General features: G+C 49.3%; 1 protein-coding gene across 13 annotated transcripts in view; it reads left to right on the forward strand.

The window, feature by feature from the left end:
- DAB2IP (DAB2 interacting protein) overlaps positions 1-17,249 on the forward strand; it is a 216,169-nt gene that overhangs the window by 151,935 nt on the left and 46,985 nt on the right. For 11 of the 13 annotated variants that reach the window (XR_009960279.1, XM_062591355.1, XM_062591357.1 and 8 more), the window contains one exon: positions 11,542-11,695. Coding sequence is in view for 12 of the 13 variants with exons in the window: in XM_062591355.1 (XP_062447339.1) it covers positions 11,542-11,695 (154 nt within the window). In the remaining variant the exon portion in view is untranslated. Of the gene's footprint in view, positions 1-5,118; positions 5,233-10,396; positions 10,437-11,541; positions 11,696-17,249 lie in introns of those variants that run through there. The other 2 variants (XM_062591362.1, XM_062591363.1) reach the window with 2 other exon arrangements.

Below are 17,249 nucleotides of genomic sequence, written 5' to 3' on the forward strand. Positions count from 1 at the left end.
TGTTATGATTAAAATATAACACCTATAAAATATGACTGGCATCTCAGTAAATGTTGGTTTCCTGTTTATCAATATTGTAATCCTAGAGGAAACTCTAACACTTGCTCAGGAGAGCAGGGAAGTGAAGCTAATTACAAGCAGAAAGAGAAATTGGCCAGTTCGGATTCACTGTCTAGCCAGAACGAAATACAGAGTAAAAGGCAGCATTAGTCAGAGGTTAAGTATTCTTTCAGTGCAAATACCGCTTGATACGGGGCCTGATTTTTCCAAAGCACTAGACATCACTTCTGTTAATTTGGGGCAGCTCAGCTTTTGCGAATATCAAGCACATTTGAGTAATGCAGGCGGAGAAAACTTTGAATAATCTGTTAGTCGATCTGCGTTGTTCCTCTAATCTGCAAGGTCCGGATAATTTTTTGTGCCCTTCAGCTTCAGATTAACTATTTTGCTGAAACTGAACCGAAAGGAAGAATAAGCGAGCGCACTGGAGGCTGTGGGCTGCTCACGGGGTTTCGTTCGTCCGCAGCGGGCTGGTGCGCGCGTACGCGGTCTGACGGAGGGACGCGGCTGTCGGAGCGTTAACCTGGTGGCATCCGCAGCGGCGTCGGTGCCAGGAGGGCGCAGGCTGTTTATTTTCTGGCAGCTGCTGAGCGTCGGTCCCGAGCTGCGAGCGACGAAGGCGGAACGCGCGGAGCGAAGCGATCGGCGAGGCCAGCGGCCGCCCTCGGGGCAAGCTCCAGCGGCTGCCGGCGCGCACGGAGACGAGCCCGAGAAGCCGAACGGAGTCACCGCGCGGCCCGGCGCGAGCAGGGGCGGCTGCGATTGCCCCTCGTCCCGCCGGCGCCCCGAGCCTCCCCCGGCGGGACTCGCACGTGACCGAGCCCCTCGGAGATCTGAGCGAAAGCCCCCGCGCTGATCTTCGTCCCCCAGCCCACATCACGTTGTTCCCCCTCCAGCCGAGCTCCCTGCCTGATGTCAGAGGCAGCGGCGTGCACGGATCGGAAAGTTTTTCAGCAAAGCCCTGCGATAATGAGTATTCACAGCCCCAACAGCTGAGCAGCAATCCAGTAACAAGCCAGTTGTGCAATTACATGTCTTATACCATTAATTATGCTGAAATATGGGACTGTTCTAAAAAAAATGCTTTTTAGGACATTAACAGGCATTTGATTTTAACTGTAAAATTGGAACGTATGTGGATAATCACAGTACCTTCCATTTATTAAGGATTCGGCTTTCCCTGGTGATAGATGGAGAGACCGTAAAGCATTGGCTTCACAGCCAATAAAATGTGAGAGATATCTGGGTTTAATAGCGGAAGCAAAGCAAACATCGCAGGAGTCTGGAAAGGTCGCTCAGGGAGGGCTGGCGGCAGCGTCCTGCCTTACCATCCTCCCCGTCCGGCTGAGGAAGCCAGGCCCAGCTGGGACCACAGAAGAAAAAGCAATCCAAGAAGACAGCACTACAGATAGTACCAGTAATAGCCGCGGACCTTAATCGTGAAGCAGTGAACACCACTGAAGGTATTATTTTAATTGCCCTCTGCCAGGGCACAGGGCTTTCCCTTCACCAAGCCGTTCCTGGACGGTGAGTTGTGGGTGAGCAAGGGAATATCTTCAGGAACAGAAGGTGCGAGCGTGAAGACAGGACAGAGGCCAAACCCGGCGCTCTGAGGAGGGTATCGGCAACAGCAGCAACAGTAATAGCTGTTTCACAGCTGCCTGTGGCCCTTTGACTGCAGCAGCCTGGGGGAGGAGAAGCACAGTCTGTAAGATCGTTCCACGTTACACAGCTGAGGAATGAGGTGCAAGTCAGGTTTAAGGAAGCTAGGATAAATCCTGGCTTTGAGTGAAATTAGCTGGGCTTTCGACAAATAAGCTGTGTTTCTTTGGTTTTTTGTTTTTAGTAATGCTCACTGCAGTAATGTTTAAGCGTCAAGTCAACTGAGTACAGTTTCTTCACTGCCTTGAGCTCCTTGCGGAGAGGGAGAAAGAGCAGCCCAAGAGGCCCTGGTTTTTAAGGTTTTGGCTTACCTTCTGTACCTCCAAACATTTGCAAGCATACACAGTCCAGATGCGTTGGGAGAGTGAAGGAATAGATGATCTGGGCGTTATTAGAGACCTGTACTTCCAAGACGTTTGTGTGTGTTAGATGTCAGTCCAAACGCAGCGTGACAGATGTGGGAGCCTGCTGGGGCGTGGGCATGCCAGCGCGTCACCGCTGGGTGACATCCGTCTGCGAGGAGGCGAGAGTATGAAGAACAACGAACGTGCAGTAGGACAGTCCCCACAGAGGGCTAAGTCCCTACGTTACTGTACAGCTCCTGCTGACTGGTGTGTGCGCCCAGACCTGCAGAGACGGGTTGTAAGGAATTTCAAGTGTGGGACACTGGAAGTTAGGTTGGGTAGCGCCCAGCAAGTAAAGCTGCTTAGCTGGGCCTCGTTGGTCTTTCTACCCGTCGTTTGTATCAGCCAAGCCCTACGCTGGGGTAGATCACCGTAATCTGGTAGCTGTAGTGGAGCTACGTCAGGTCTCCACGCCAGCTTGAGTCGCCCCAGTTGCCAGCACATCTGGCTTGCTGCTGTAACGCAGGCCAAAAGCACGCCCTTGTTCAGTGCAGTGCCCTTCCAGACTGTCCTAGGAGCGCGTCCGAGTGTGCAAAAGAATTCATTTGGCGCTGGGCTGAAGAAAGAACCCGGATTCTCTCTTTTTCCTGCTGGCCTTGGTGTGTTTGACTCTCCACCCATCGCAAGTGCGAGGGCTTGTTCCAAAGTCCAGGTTCTGCCTTGTACTGCCTTGCCAGAAAGATAAAATGGTTAGTAAAACTGTAACTTGACCTTAGCGCTTTGCCGCAGCGAAGGAGATAAGGTGCTGAAGGAAATAAGCAGAGCAAAACCCCCGGCTCTCCCAAAGCAAGCTGTGCTCACTGGTGGCTCTAGAAGACGGGATGCCGCAAGGCATGGGCTCCCCCAAAGCTTCTGGTGAGCCCATCTTACAAGGGGAGATGGCTCTGGGTTCCTGATGAGGATTTCGGGCCGGTGCATGCCGTATTTTGTGCTTTTGCACAAAGGATCCCGGTGCTGCCGCTGCTGCAGATTCAAGAACGAAAAGATTGACTGAAGCTGCCTGCTATTATTTTTGGCTACTCCAATATGTATCAAAAACCTGATGCTGGGCTGATGCTGGTGCCCTACTTTATAGCAGCCCTGAAAAGCAGATCAAGGACAGCGAGCTTGTCTCTCTGCATGGCATCTGCCAGCAAAGGGTGAGAAAGCTTCAAACTGCTGGAGGGGCGGGCGGTGGGGGGGGGAGAAGGGACAAGAGCATGAGGTTAAACGTGCTAGATCCAGAGCTTGCTTTGCAGACCGCGGGGGCGAAGGGGCCCCCACGGGCTCTGCTGAGGAGGCGAGGTGTGAAATACATTGATTGCAGGTGTCGTGCTGAACACCACGCCATCCCGGCGCGGCTGGCCAGCTGAGGTGGCCGTCCCCAGAGGGGTGGGACTGCTGGCCCTGCAAGGAGGGCAAGGGCCCCGCTGGCGATAGGCAACGGATAGCGGTCCTCGTTATTCGAATCCAACAAGAACGCTGCCCTTCCTTAGGGGTACCTACCTCTGCGCTCGTTCTCCCCTCAAAGGGGGACCCCAGCGATGGGCTCCAGGAGCCTGCTCTCGGCCCCGATCCCGAGCGGTCTTGCAGGGGCGTTTGATTTGCTGCAGACCTGGGCAGTAGCCTTGAAAAGTGGGAAAGGAAGGAGCCATAAATAGCAGCCAGGGGACGGTGCCATGTGGTGCTTTTTCATTTACTAGAGAGCCTGACTTTGTTCGTGATGAGTAATGGAGGCAGTTGAATACGCCACGATGACAGCAGCAGTCTGGCTCGGGGAACGTGTCAGCGTGGGCTGCGCGAGGACGGTGGCAGTCAGGACGCTCGGACCACGCTGTGTCACCTTTTCCTCCGTTTTCCACGTTTCCTGCTCTTGCGCTTACCTGCCGCGCCGGGCGCGGGGGCCGCGGCAGCCCGCGCTCCAGCAGGCCTGGGCCGCGCCGGGGCCGCGGGCAGCGCTGGGCTCCCGTGCGGGACCCGGGGGGCCGCCGCTCCGCTCCGAGCATGGCTCACGCAGGTGCCGCTGGCTGCTGCTGCAGCCGCTGCTCGTTACTGTGGATTGCGCTGCTGCAGAGGTCAGTGACTTGGCTTCGCAGCAGGGGAAAGGGGCGCGCGCGCCCCGGGGCACGGGCGGGCTGCTGCGCTCCTCTTCCTTCCCGGCGGGTTCGGGGCGGGCAGCGGCTTTCGCGCGCGGGACGCGGTCGGGGAAGAGGGGCAGCGGCGCAGCTTGTTTGCGAAGATGAAGGCTCGTGCAGAACCGGATTTTTTTCCTGAGGTTTATTGCAACAGCATCAAGCAGCGGTGAACACAAAGGGCTTGGACCTGCCTCGGCCCGGGGGGCGCGGTGCCGCCGGGGCCGCCGCCCGGGCGCGGCGGGAGCGGGGCGCGGGGCGCGGGGCGCGGGCGGGGCGCGGACCGCTCTGCCCAGCTACAGCGCAGCCAATGGGGCGGCCCGCGCGGGGCGGGGCCGGGCCGGGCCGGGCCGTGGCGGCGCGGCGCGGCGCGGCGCGGCGCGGCGCTCGGCGCTGCCGGTAAGGAGCGCGGCGGGCGCGCGCGTGGGCGTGCCGTGGGCGTTGCGCGCGCGCGGGGCTCGCTGCGGCCCCCGCGTGCGCCGCGCCGGCGGCGGGGAAGGGCCGGGCGCGGAGCGGCGCGGAGCGGCGAGTGCTGGGCGCTGCGCTGGGCTCTGCGGCCCCAGGGGGCGCCGGATCTGGCCGCGTCGGACCGCGCAGGGCAGCGCAGTTGGTGCGCGCTGCGCCGGTGCCGTAGGGGAAGATTAACGTTGCTGTGAAAAAGTGCTGGTTTCTGCTAAAGGGATGACGGTGTCGGTCCGCCGCTGGGGAGCGGTTTCCGGCTTCCCTCGTTTGCTAACAGCGCTCCCGACCCTTGAACTCCGGTGATATTTGTGGTCGGCTGTTATTCCGTGCTCCTGAGCGTCTGCTTTTGCCGTTCCCCTCGCCTTGCACGTTACAAACCAGATCGCTGTCCCCGCGTACGCCGAGGTGGTCCTGGAGGTTTGCTCTGGCAGGCTTTGCTGCGCGCGCTGCTAAGCAGGCGAAGGGCCGTGCGAGAGAGCGTCACGGCTTCGGGCGCCGGGAGGGCTCAACGGTGACAGCGGCTGGAACGTGCTGTGAGTTGACCGAGCCCTGTCGAGGGTGGTTACTTCTGCCAGTAAAAACTGAGGACAGTCAGAAAACAAGAGCAGGCCTTCCTAAGTGTAATTACGTGTCCTTTTTGTTACTCAGTGAAGGTGTTGGGTTTAGCGAGGGTAGCGTGTGACAGAAGCCGCTGGTTGCGAGGAGTGTGCTGAAATCTCCCCAGCGTCTTTGCTGCTAACGAAGCCCAAAGGCTGCAGAATATCCCTGCTCGCACCTTACCCAGCTGCAGCACTTCCACAGCAGCAATCAGCAGCTGGAGCCCAGAAAACGGAGGGAGAAGACTGAGGTTGGCAGAATGTGGTCACTGCTGTCGTTCTAGGAGGATATGGTTATTGTGCACGCTCCGTGTGCGTGGACTTCACCCACATATCCTGTCAGACAGGAAGAAAATCATTTTCTCATCTTCTGGAAGTGTGTAAGTTCTGTTGTGCTGTTGCTTTTGGTTCCCATAACATCACTTTAACATTTATTTGTTAAATTCAAGCAACATGCTCAGCAGGATGAGACGTTAGGGAAGGAATGGATGAGAACTGCAGGCAGTGGTCAAGAGGTTAAGAGGAAGTCAGCGAAAAGAAACGCGGTTTTACACAGGCCATACTAATGAGGCAAAGAGAGGGCTTGTGGGAGAGCGTGCCGTGTAGGACAGGCTTGTTTGCATGTGTTGCCAGAAGAAATGCAGTCATCAGACCAGTTGGAGCTGTGCAGACAGCGTAGTCCCGGTTTTGTTACCAGCAGTGGGGAGTCTCCTGAGTCCCAGGTAGTAAAGGTCTGTGTTTGCGGAGCAGAACATCCCAGCCTCCGTTTTTGCTGCCTCTAGTGAAGTTCTAAGAGAATAGTGTTTGATTTATTCCCATGTGGGCCTGGTAAAATCCTTCTTCCATCTGATGATGCAAATCAGTTTCCTGGAGTTGTCCACTTTGTTCTGTCTTAACAAATCCTACCCCCCAGGCTGGAGACAGCCAGAATTAAATTCTCTCCAGACCACCCATGGATCTCGCGATGTATTCCAGTGCGTTTGGGTACACGGGACACCTTGCAGAACTGTGCTAGTAAGAGTGTAAGAATTACCCTGAAGACCCCGTTCCCGGTTGGATCAGAGAAAAGAATTATTAGCCCTTGGTGTAAGCCATATTCATTGTGCGTTTCCTGACCAGGAAGGGTCAGAGTCGAGTCTAATTTAAGAGAGTAGATGCTTCTGAGATTGATTGTGGGGTAGGGAGCTTACCATGCTAACAGTGGAGAGGTGTTCACATTGCAAAGACCAGCCATGCAGTTGGTATTTACAGGACATCTTGAGCTTAGAGATTGCACTTCAGAATTCTCCAGTTCGTTCGTGCTGTCATGGTGGAACAGAAGATTTGAGAAAGGATTGTTATTTTTCCAGTGTTTGTATTTTACATTTTGTGTCTGCTTCCTCTCTCTATAGCTAGCCAGCCAGTTTCCCTGTTTGTTTCTGTGTTTCAGAAATATTAGGAAAATTTCCATCATAAAACCACGGAAGTCAGCAGCTGAGTGGTTTTGGGCAGGTGAAGCTCTGAAATGAAAGTGGTTGGGGTTGCAAGTTGATGATGCCCCTTTGAGGACTTTGTCTTCACAAGAAAGCAATTCTGGAATAAGAGCGAATGAGTTTGGCACACAAGACCTATTCCAGAAAAATTCTGTATAGACAGATCCTGAATATTTTTCTTCCTGTAGCCTCAGCAAAGTATCGTTGAGATATCTTAAAAGCCTGTGGAGCCTGGATTCCCCTGTAGTGCCTCTGGTCGTTCTGCGGTGCTGCTGCATGCATGGTGCCGCTGCTGCGGATCGGCGGTTGCTGCCCCTCTGCTTCTGTTGCTCCTTATGCACAAAGTCCTCACTGTAGTCTACAAAGTCCTCGTTAGCTCAGGTGTGCTACTGCAGTCTAGTAATAATACTTGACATCCCTAAATCTGGCTGTTTATGAAGGAAGCGGGCTGAGTGGGATAGAATCCCTTTACATGGTAATGTTTTATGAGTTATTATTTAGAAAAACAATTCTGTCTCACTGCTCTTAGGCAGTAAACCTCTTTAATAACCAGAGATTGGCTGCCTTTCTGTAGGACGCTCTGGGTCAGTGCCACTAGCAGAAAATGTTATTTCTCTTCAGAACTAATGTGGTATTTTATGAGATTTTTCCCTCCATTTCAGCTGAGCTTTAGGCATGTAGAAAGAGATTAAAATAAGGCCCATGGCAAAAGGTACTGAATGTGCTGTTTGGAAACAGGTGTGTCTGCTGTGCGATGTCTCTGGGCAGTTGGATGTTTCCACCACGTTAAAACAAGGGTGAAGGGACTGAATTTGATCGGCTCATGTAGGCCAAGTTGGGACCTGGAACGCGGTGAGTTATTGCAAGGAATTAGATGGCCATGCAGGCTGCGTTTTTAAAAGTGACAGTAGGGATGTGGATTTGAAAGAAATAACTGTAATCTTGGAAGTGTATATATACAGTAAGCAAATGATGTTTACGGTGATTTTGGCTGTTAGGGTGTTCGATTGCTCTGGTATGACCAACAGAAGAGCAGGAGTTCACAGATGCTCTGGTGATTCTGTCAACAAGGATGTCCTTCTCTCTCTCGCTGCGGAGAAACAGGCAGAGCTTAGGCACGTCCGTCCCCTCGTTATGGAAATTACTGCTTCCGAACCAGCTGTATTTCGTACTCTTCTTAGGATGTCAATTTGAAAAGGGTCTCCTAATAGAAATATTGAAAAGTAATTCTGAAAAGGAAAGCCTGGCTTCTCTGTGTGAGTCTAGGGAGAGAGCTAGAGAGAATAGAGACGAGTCTTCTCGCAGCAGCGCTGAGGCATGCTCTGATACGGCAGCGAGCGGAAAACCCTGCACTGTTGTTGTCTGATGCCCCCGTTTCAAGCCGAGTCCAGCCTTCACGTTGTGTGCTTATTCTGCAGTTCTTCATCAGCAGGCGGATTTGTCTTTTTTGTTCTCCACTCGTCATCCCTCACCCACTAAATTGTCTTTGGAGCAAGCCCTCCAGGTCCTTCATTGCCTAGCGCGTTGGAAACGGAGACGGTTGCTTTTGGCGCTTCATCTGCATCATGCATATTGCGGACTCGTGTTCTCTCTCCCCAGACGTGGGGGAGGCTGAGTGGTCATTTCAGTAAGGGCAGTGTCCTTACCCTCCGCATCAGGGAGTCAGTTTATGGCATTGGCAGGCTCTTTTTCTTACGGTTAACATAAAAGGAAGTTTTATGGGAACTATGACAAGGACTTACAAACATCTTCCAGTAAATAGATTCCTGCTGCAAATGTCATGTTGCTAAAGGACACGAGAAATGTTTTCTCTTCTTGAACTGGGTATTAAAATGAAGGAATAGGGTGCCCTTTGAAGACTGATGATACATAGCACCTCTCCTTGCCCTCCCGAGCATTTCGTTCCTTGCTGCAGCGCTCTGGACCAGACCGGGCTTCGACAGGCGAAGCCCAGCAGTGTCGGGGCTCTGCCTGGTCTGGTGCTGGGGGGCTCTGGCCGGCTGCCCTGCAGGGCTCCCTCTGGCAGAGGGATTGCTCCCATCCTTTCCCCTAGGATTTCAAACGAAAGCTAATTAATGCCGTCTCCCTATTTAGCTCTTGATATCTAGACAGATGCCCAGGCTTTTAAGGCTGGTTTGAGACCTACAACGCTCACTCCATATAACACAGCATCCAGTGAAGAATTGGATTGGATTTGATCAGCCCTTCAGGGGTAAAGGAGGTCATGGGAGCGGGTCCTGCTTACGGAAGAATCTGACAAGTAACCTCTAAAAAAGGCCCATTAGCTGTAGGATTCCTGGAGGTGCTGGAGTACAGAGGATGTAACTATGCATTTTTTGAATTTGTTAACAACATAATATGACCTGAGAATCTCCCCTTGTTAATTCTTCGTGTTGCATATCCACATTACCACCCGTGACCTTGCATCTGCAGTAATTTTAAATGAAAAAAGCACTTGTTTTAATTTTACTAAAAATTCTTTGTGTGTGTATTATAGTACGTAGTATCTAAGCTGTGGATTTATATTATCAGTATTTATGTATGCCCCCCACAAGAATGCAAGCCCTGACTTGATTACTTACCTTTTCTAATTTCACCTGTAAGTTGTGGAAATAAAATTTACCACAAATGCCATGATTCCTAGTTTATCAGGCCTTGGTGAGTAGTCTATATTGTCAGTTCTTTGAGCTGCTAGATATTTCTCGGTACTGCACTCAGCATCCAGGGGTAACTTAATCTGTCTCCCTATATTAGAGATAATTTACAGCATCATTCAGAGGAAAAGGATATGGGCCCCTTTTCTTTAAAAATAGTGTTAAATTGCCGCAAAGTACTGGGAAATGACTGTGCTCAGTTCCTAAAGATCAATTTATTCACAGTAGAGACGGGGGTGAGTGGGCAGCGTAGAGGATTGCTAATGGAGTCTGGAGCCTTCTGCTTCTGAGCCGCAGCTTCCAGTCCCGTGCAGGTCTGCGTGAACCCGAGGGTTTTAACTTTTGGAGGGCTGTTGGTTGTCCCATAAGAAAAGTCTGTGGTGCCTTAGTCCGTTTCTCTGTGGACACCTTAAGACTGCCGTTGGTCCTGGCTGTGAAGCCCCGCAGCCCCGGGGTGTCTGGGCAGCCCCGGGGCTGTGCTCTCGTTCAGCCCGTAGGCAGCGGCTCCCGCGTCGGTTGTGCCGCCTCGCCGCCGTAGCGAAGCAGAGGCCTTCGGCTTTCCGGGCCGCCCGTTCAGCGTTCCCGGCTGGCTAGCCCAGCTGCAGGCTGATCTGTTGCCACCTCTGGGCCTGTTTATGGCCTGGATCTTAATGACAAAGGCAGAGAAGCACCTGCTTATCTTTTGGTGTTGTTTATCTTAGATTCTGCTTTGGCTTTTTTCTGGATTCAGCTTGGCATGTGATTGACTGGAAGCGATAAACTTTGCATGCACTGTTGACATTTCCCCATGTTTTGGTTAGCTTTATTCTAGAGAATGACAAAACTCGAGACACAGACAGAGCAATCTGGCTGAATATATTGGGAGCATCGCTGTGTCACTCCTGGAAGACTGTGCTGAGAATAGCTCGACCTCCCTCTTTCTGTCCTCCCGTTCCTTTGAAGCAGGCAGCGTACGTTCTCTGCAGGCACGTGGTCTCACTGGAAGACCAGAAAGTGCTTGCCAGAGGTTTCAGAGGTCAGAGTTACTGGAATCAAAGCTTTTGTGAACTGGCTGATGTAGAAACTTTTCCATTGTACAGACTATAGAGAAAGCAACTGTTACTTTTGCTCTCAAATTATTTTTTCCTGTGCCGTTTTATGTTTTTGTTGCATTTTCCCTGGGAATAGCTAGTTTGGGGGGGGGGGAGGGGTTTCCTCCCTTGAGCTCTCTGATTTTGCTTTAAGAGTTACAGCACCATTGATTATATTGGCTGCCTCTGAAAATGGTGTAGTGCTCGCTGTCTGTGGGCTCTCTGCTGCTAAGTGCTGCTAGTGGGACTCCAGAGCATTTAGATCAGTCGATAGGGCTATCATGGCCTTATTTTCCACACTGTCCCCACCCTGTAACAACCGGAGGGAGCACATGAGCCCTCAGATCATCAGTTACCCAGTGCTAATCCAAACACTGCATCTGTGATACAAATGTGCGTGTTGGCGGTGGTGGAAAGGGGGTGTGCGGCATTCGGGGTGGTGGCATCTGTCCTGGCTGTTGCTCTGCATTCAGAAGGAGTGAACACAGTCTCTTGAGTTTTAGAAGGATGTGTCTAGAGTTTCTCCCCATTTTCAGGTGACTTTCTCCTGTCAGTTGGGACTGAGTACTAAAAAGTAACGTGAATGAAATTTCATGCCAATGGGATCACATTCACATGCAAACCCAATCCTATGCTGGCAGTCTGTGCTCAGCACCACCAGCGCATGGGTGCTCCTGCATGGAGCATGGTCCTCGTAAACATTCAGCTGATACTGGGGACAGCCTGCCAAACTGGTGCAATCGTACTCCAAAGGTGTTTGAGGACATACCGTGCTCTGCAGAGACACTCCTATCAACCTCTAATGCAGTCCAGACTGCATCTGAGTTCGGAGGGGGGGAAAAAAACATTTCTGCTATAAATATAGCCTGTAATATAACCTGTTTACCAAATTATAAATGGGACTGTCTAGCAGTCCCTGCTATTCCAGGCCCTCTGTTATCTCATGGCAAAAATTTCCCAGGAATATTCTGCAGTTGTTGCTGACAGATGGATTTAATCAGCTCTCTGGGAAGGAAACTATGCACTGATGCCGTTACATTCTTCTTCTAGATCCCATCTAATGCCGAGGCTGAAAGAATCACGCTCCCACGAGTCTCTGCTCAGTCCCAGTAGTGCTGTTGAGGCCCTGGATCTCAGTATGGAGGAAGAAGTGGTCATCAAGCCAGTCCACAGTAGCATCCTGGGACAGGACTATTGCTTTGAGGTAAGGGTCCTTTCCGGTTACCTGGGGGCCTATTTCTGACATGCAACATGGCTGATTGGGGAGCAAGATGTGGGATCACATCTTGGACTCTCTCTGCTCTGAAATGTTTCTGGTCTGAATTGCTACACAAAGAGACGATTTCATAGGGAGAAAATTACTTAATCTTTACAAGGAGAAGCATACCCATAAAATCAGAGCTTCGCGCTATTTGTGTTGTAACCATTGTAGCGGAAGGACTTGCTGCTGGCACTGGCACTGAACTGCTGAAGGTTGTATTAATAGAGCATAATAGTAGTTTATGTTCATACAGATATGAGAAGGTACTAATCTCTATTCTGTGTTCACAACAATGGTCTACGTGGTCACAAGGATATCCTACTGTTGTCAGTGGAAGTGGAGTTGAGGACTTTGTCTGGAAAAGTAAAGCTTCCCTTATTTGGGTAAATAAAAGATCTGTGAATATTTTAAATTTCTTCTACATGGATATCATTTGTTATGGCATGTGATGAGGTCTTTACTAGCAGGAAGCAGTGGCACACAAAAATACTATGCAGTTAGATAATGCAATGTAGTATCACTTAGGAGTTGTTTATCCTACATCATGGAGACAATATTGCTCATGCCAGTAGATAGATTTAGATGGAATTGGGAAATGGTTTTCTTAAAGTAAAAAGGTGGTCAATGCTTGTGTTTCTGTGAAGAGCACATAACTTGTCTATACTTGGGGACAGAAGAGGCAATCAACTGTATGTCCATGGTTGGATCTTGGATCATGCTGTTAGGGGGTTAATGGGAATGCAGATGTTCTGTGGATGAGCAGTGCTAGATGGAGACAACCTGATCAGAGTTAATGAGCAGTCAGACAGGAGAGACTAAGATTTCTTTATTACTGAAATCAATGCATTTCGGAAAAAAAATGAATTAAAGGACACATTTCTTAAAAATTTAAACAGGTGACACAGAAACGTTCTTACAAAAAAATAGCTCCAAACATAAACTCTGAAGTGGGTAGAGCTATAAATTTTCCAGTGCTGTTCATTCTCTGTAGAATTGAGCAAGTGCGGCAGGTCAGAAGGAGAACCGTTTTGTAAATTATATGGCCTCTATTACATTCCACTCAAGAAAGATAAAATGAAGCTAGATGGAAAATAGATGTGACATCCATAATACAAGAGTTGTTTACCAATTCTGTTCAGCACATAAGAGCAGAGGAAGGGATGTGAACAGTACTTGCAGAAAGTTGGCTGAGAGGGAATTACACAAGTCATGCATTTCTAAGAAGGAGGAAAATTTTTATTTTTAAGTGAACTGGATAAAGAAGAGTCATATAGAAAGAAAGATCATGTTAATTGCTGTTCTGCAAATCCTGCAGAGGAAAGGAAGAATGCCAGAAAACAAAAGCGACATTGATTTATAACTGATGGTTACTCATCAGCAAGCTCCAGAGGGAAGGACTAGTTGATAGCTAAATGGCATATTGTGTTAATGCATTGGTCTTGTATCTCTGGAGAACCCTTCAGATACTGATTTAGGTCAGAAGTGAAATGAGTTTGCAGCTCTTTCTGAATCCCTGATGGGTAGTAGGCAGTGTCCATAATCCACCGTGCATTTATGCCTAACTGACAGAGGCAAAAGATTAGCATTGCCTTTGGACAGTACAGGCAGGAGAGATGAGCTTAAATTGTGTCCTGGGCGCAGGACACAGCAGCGATATGTGCAGGCAGGCAGGCTGGGCAGTTTTTATTTATTGCTGACCTCCCCTAGGCTCTCGCACACGTTGGCCCAGAGAACTTCATCATACAGTTCTACGTGTCCAGCAGTAGTGCGAACTGGGTAACAAAACTGTCCATGCATCTTCTGCTCTTCAGTACTTGAGTGTTGCCTATAGTTATTTTGCATTGGAGAATGTTTTAAATCACTAGAAAGGTGGACCTCTAATACATCTCAAATCACCCCTGTACCCTGAGGGTCCCGTCTATGGCCTGTGATCCTAAATCCTACAATATTACTTATCTGAAAATAGAGGGAAGACTTGGCAAAGGGTGTTGCTGTTTTTTAGTGAAAGCAAAGAGAAGAGTGAAGAACTGTGGCGACTTCCTGTGGCTTGCAGCTATGAAAGCTTTGGTCAACTCTGCAGGAAGCTGAAAAAAAAACAAGCTGGTAATTGAGAGCCGTGACACTGCTGCGTGTGAGAACACTGAAAAGTGAGAAATGTAAACTGATGTTCTGGAGAACAAACCTGGACTAGAAAATCGTCAAGTGAGAAGGGCCTGCCAGAGTCCTGGAGATAAGGGAAACCAAGACATTGCCTGCACCGTGGAGTATGAAGGTGCAGTGGATGATAATGCTGCACCATCCCGGTGAAGCTGTTGTGGATCTGCTCTCTGGAGAGATCAGTGAAGAGCAGCCAATTTTGTGCTCTCGAATTGAGAAGTGAGGCATTGCTGTTGTTGCCAGCCTTACACTGTTCTGAATTATCTCCTCACAGTGATGTGGTCAGGGAGTGGACAGTGCCTAGGAAGTTACTTTCTTCACCACCTGGCTGGTGTCTCCTAGTTCTCTTCTGGGGTATCTGTGCTCACTTGGCCTGCGTGGCTCCGCATGCTCTTCTTTGGGGTCTCTCGCTAGCAACTGCAGGAGGCAGGTTTTCCAGAAGCTGCAGTCCAACCTGCCCAGCGCACGCGATGCAAGGTACAGTGTGGCACCGTCCCTCAAACCCCAAGCTGCAGCAGCCGCCGTGCGGTTTGAAAGAACAAGACCGCGGGATTTGATGTGGCTGCAGATGGAGTTGCACTGGAGAGAGGAGGATCCGAGAGAGAACTGGCAGCACAGCCCAGCGGAGCAGAAAGCGAGAGGTGCCAGAGCCATCTGCTGTGGAAAAAAACGAGTGGTTTGTTCGGAGGCAGCTGGGTGCGCAGGGGTACAGAGCGACTGTTTCTCTCCGTCAGCGCGACTGACCTGCATTAAGGCGTGCTGTAGCCGGCTGCTTAGCTCTGCTCTCCCCAGCAGGGTTTTGCGGGGGTGAGGAGAGCACAGCTGCGTAGGCAGCGGTAATGCACCGCTTTTTCAAATGCTGCATTTGGCTTCTGCTTATTTAGTTTTATGAAACTTGCCTTTTCTGACTTGCTGAGTGCTTGGCAATCAGTATTTGTTCGTTTTCTTCACTGACATTTTCAAAAAAATTATTAAATGCCATCTTTCTTTCTCCTTACGAGAAAGACTTCCCAATCAGCATAATTGGTGCCGCTGCATGTGCTGCACATGCTAAATGTAAAATGGGCAGGTTAGTCTAGCAGAAGAGACTGGGAGTCCTGACTCTAGAGCCTGTTCTGGCTCTGCGAATTGTGAGGTCCGAGTGACTAGGACGTGGAATGGGAGTGAGGATTGAGGGACTCCGCCGCTGTCTCGGCAGACCAAAGTCTTGCCTTGTTGCACAGCTCGTGTCTAGGCTGTTGCAGGACGTAGCTGAGAGAAAGTGGAACAGGGCGAAGAAAATACGGCTGAAGCCTCGTAGCTTCATCCTGGCCTTGCCTAAGGAAGGGAGAATTTAGTGGGTAGGTTTGGTCCAGCTGTTTAAGCATCTGCCGCTGCTTGCACAGTCTCACGGGCTCGCTCCCTGGCCGGCCATCACGGGGTCTGCGGGGCTGGCCCAGGCTCTGTCTCCATGCTTTGGTTTGCCCTTCTGCAGCTTGGGTGTGGTAATATTTATCAGCCTGAGACTTAATTTTTACTCATAAAATCTTTGGAAGACTCTGCTTGAAACAGCTTCATTAATTAAGGTAACACCATTTGTTTTTACACCACTGAAGTTCCTTGAAATTTTTGAGCAGCCCATGATGTTTCTAAAAAAATTTTTTAAGTGACAGACTTATTCTGTGATTTAGGGATTGCTCGTGCGAGGACTGTGCGAGTGAATGTGAATAAGTAACAATTTAGAAATTAAATGTGTTTTATTAATTGAGTTTATCCTGTACATAAACAATATTTTAGCATATCCAAAACTCGATGAGACCAAAATGTTCTCTTTATTGAGCTAATTAATACCTCACAAAGATCTTTAATACATACAATGTTTAGGTCAGAGGTCAAAGCCAAGATGCTATTGCAGATCCAGGGAAGTCACCTTTTCCAATACACATAGTAGATATGATCTTCACCTCCCATCAGATCAAGAGAGCTTCCAATCTGACATGAGGAATTTCTCCTTCTCTCACCTAAGTACGGCAGTTACAATTGTTAAGGTTTTGAATAACTAGTTAATGGATAATTGAATTTTGAACTGAATCATGAATTTTATCATAGTAAGTTAATTCCTATGTATTTACTTATATGTAGCGATAAAGTATATTAGATACTCAACAGATAGCTGGTAAAAGAAGTGACATGTGATCAACAGATGTAATAGAAGGATGGCTAAATCTCATTCTTATTTATTTGGGTATGAATCCTATTGACATATGCTGCAGCCATAACTGCTGCAGCATAGTGTGGCTCTGTCAGTAGAATTCAGGACTTCTGAGCTTTGCATTTGGGGCATAGATGATTTTGAGTCTTCCACCATTGAATTAAATGGACCAAATAAGACAAGGCTCAAGTTTTGAATTTTTAGGTTCTTGTCTGAGCAGTGTTGAAGCCTTAGACAGTCGTGTTGACTGAGCAATTACTGAGCAATCTGGAGTGATGCTTGTTTGCTATGTATCTTCCATGATACTTCACTGTAAGTTCTGTTCTTAAAAACTCTTGCTAATTGGTACTTCTGTGATCTCTTCATTTGTAACTGTGTTAGACATTACAGCACCTCGTTAAAGTAATGCAGCTGTGTGTTGTCTGTCTTCGGGTGTCATTATCACTCAGATATATGGCTATGCTCGTCTTGAATGCTGTTGCAGAAATTCTGAGGAAGGGATCAAGATGCAAAAATGCCATAGCCTCTGGCAGAGCAAGGCAGAGGGGTCACACACATGATGGGCATGATCAGTCTTGCAACATCTCTTGTGCTACCAGAGGTTGGTTTGTGAAGGCTCAAAGATAGAGGTTAACATTAGCATCGGCAGTAGCAAATAGGAGGTGAAGTAGAACAGATTTGTAATGGGAAAACTTAGAGGAAGCTAGAAGTACACTGAAGTGTGAAAGGCTGCTGAAAAGATTATACAACTATGCCTGTCAATACAGAGTCTTCAGTTCTTAGAAATAGAAAATAACTTTGGCCTAGAAGAAATTTTAGTTTTACAGATTAGAGAATGAAAGCATGTAAGGACAGGGAAGAGTGTCTGCACTGAGCCTGAAGGAGAGAACTGGAGTATCGAGGGCGGGAGGTTTTCTTGCATTTGATGTGTAAAGACAGGATAGACATCTTGTCATTTTGTCTTGATTAGAAAATACCTGGGTTCAAAGGAAGGGAAGTTTTCAGTTTATCTTTGAGGTTAGCTAATGACAAGTCTTAGTGAGTGCCAGCTCTGCTTCAGGAACAGGTTAGGCTTCTGGGAGACGTACGAAATTAAAGCAGATTGTGTCTCCCAGAAGCAGATAAGCCAGTGTGCAGTGTGTAAAAACA

Source organism: Rhea pennata, chromosome 18 (assembly GCF_028389875.1).
Source record: "Rhea pennata isolate bPtePen1 chromosome 18, bPtePen1.pri, whole genome shotgun sequence".
Classification (NCBI taxonomy): Eukaryota; Metazoa; Chordata; class Aves; order Rheiformes; family Rheidae; genus Rhea; species Rhea pennata.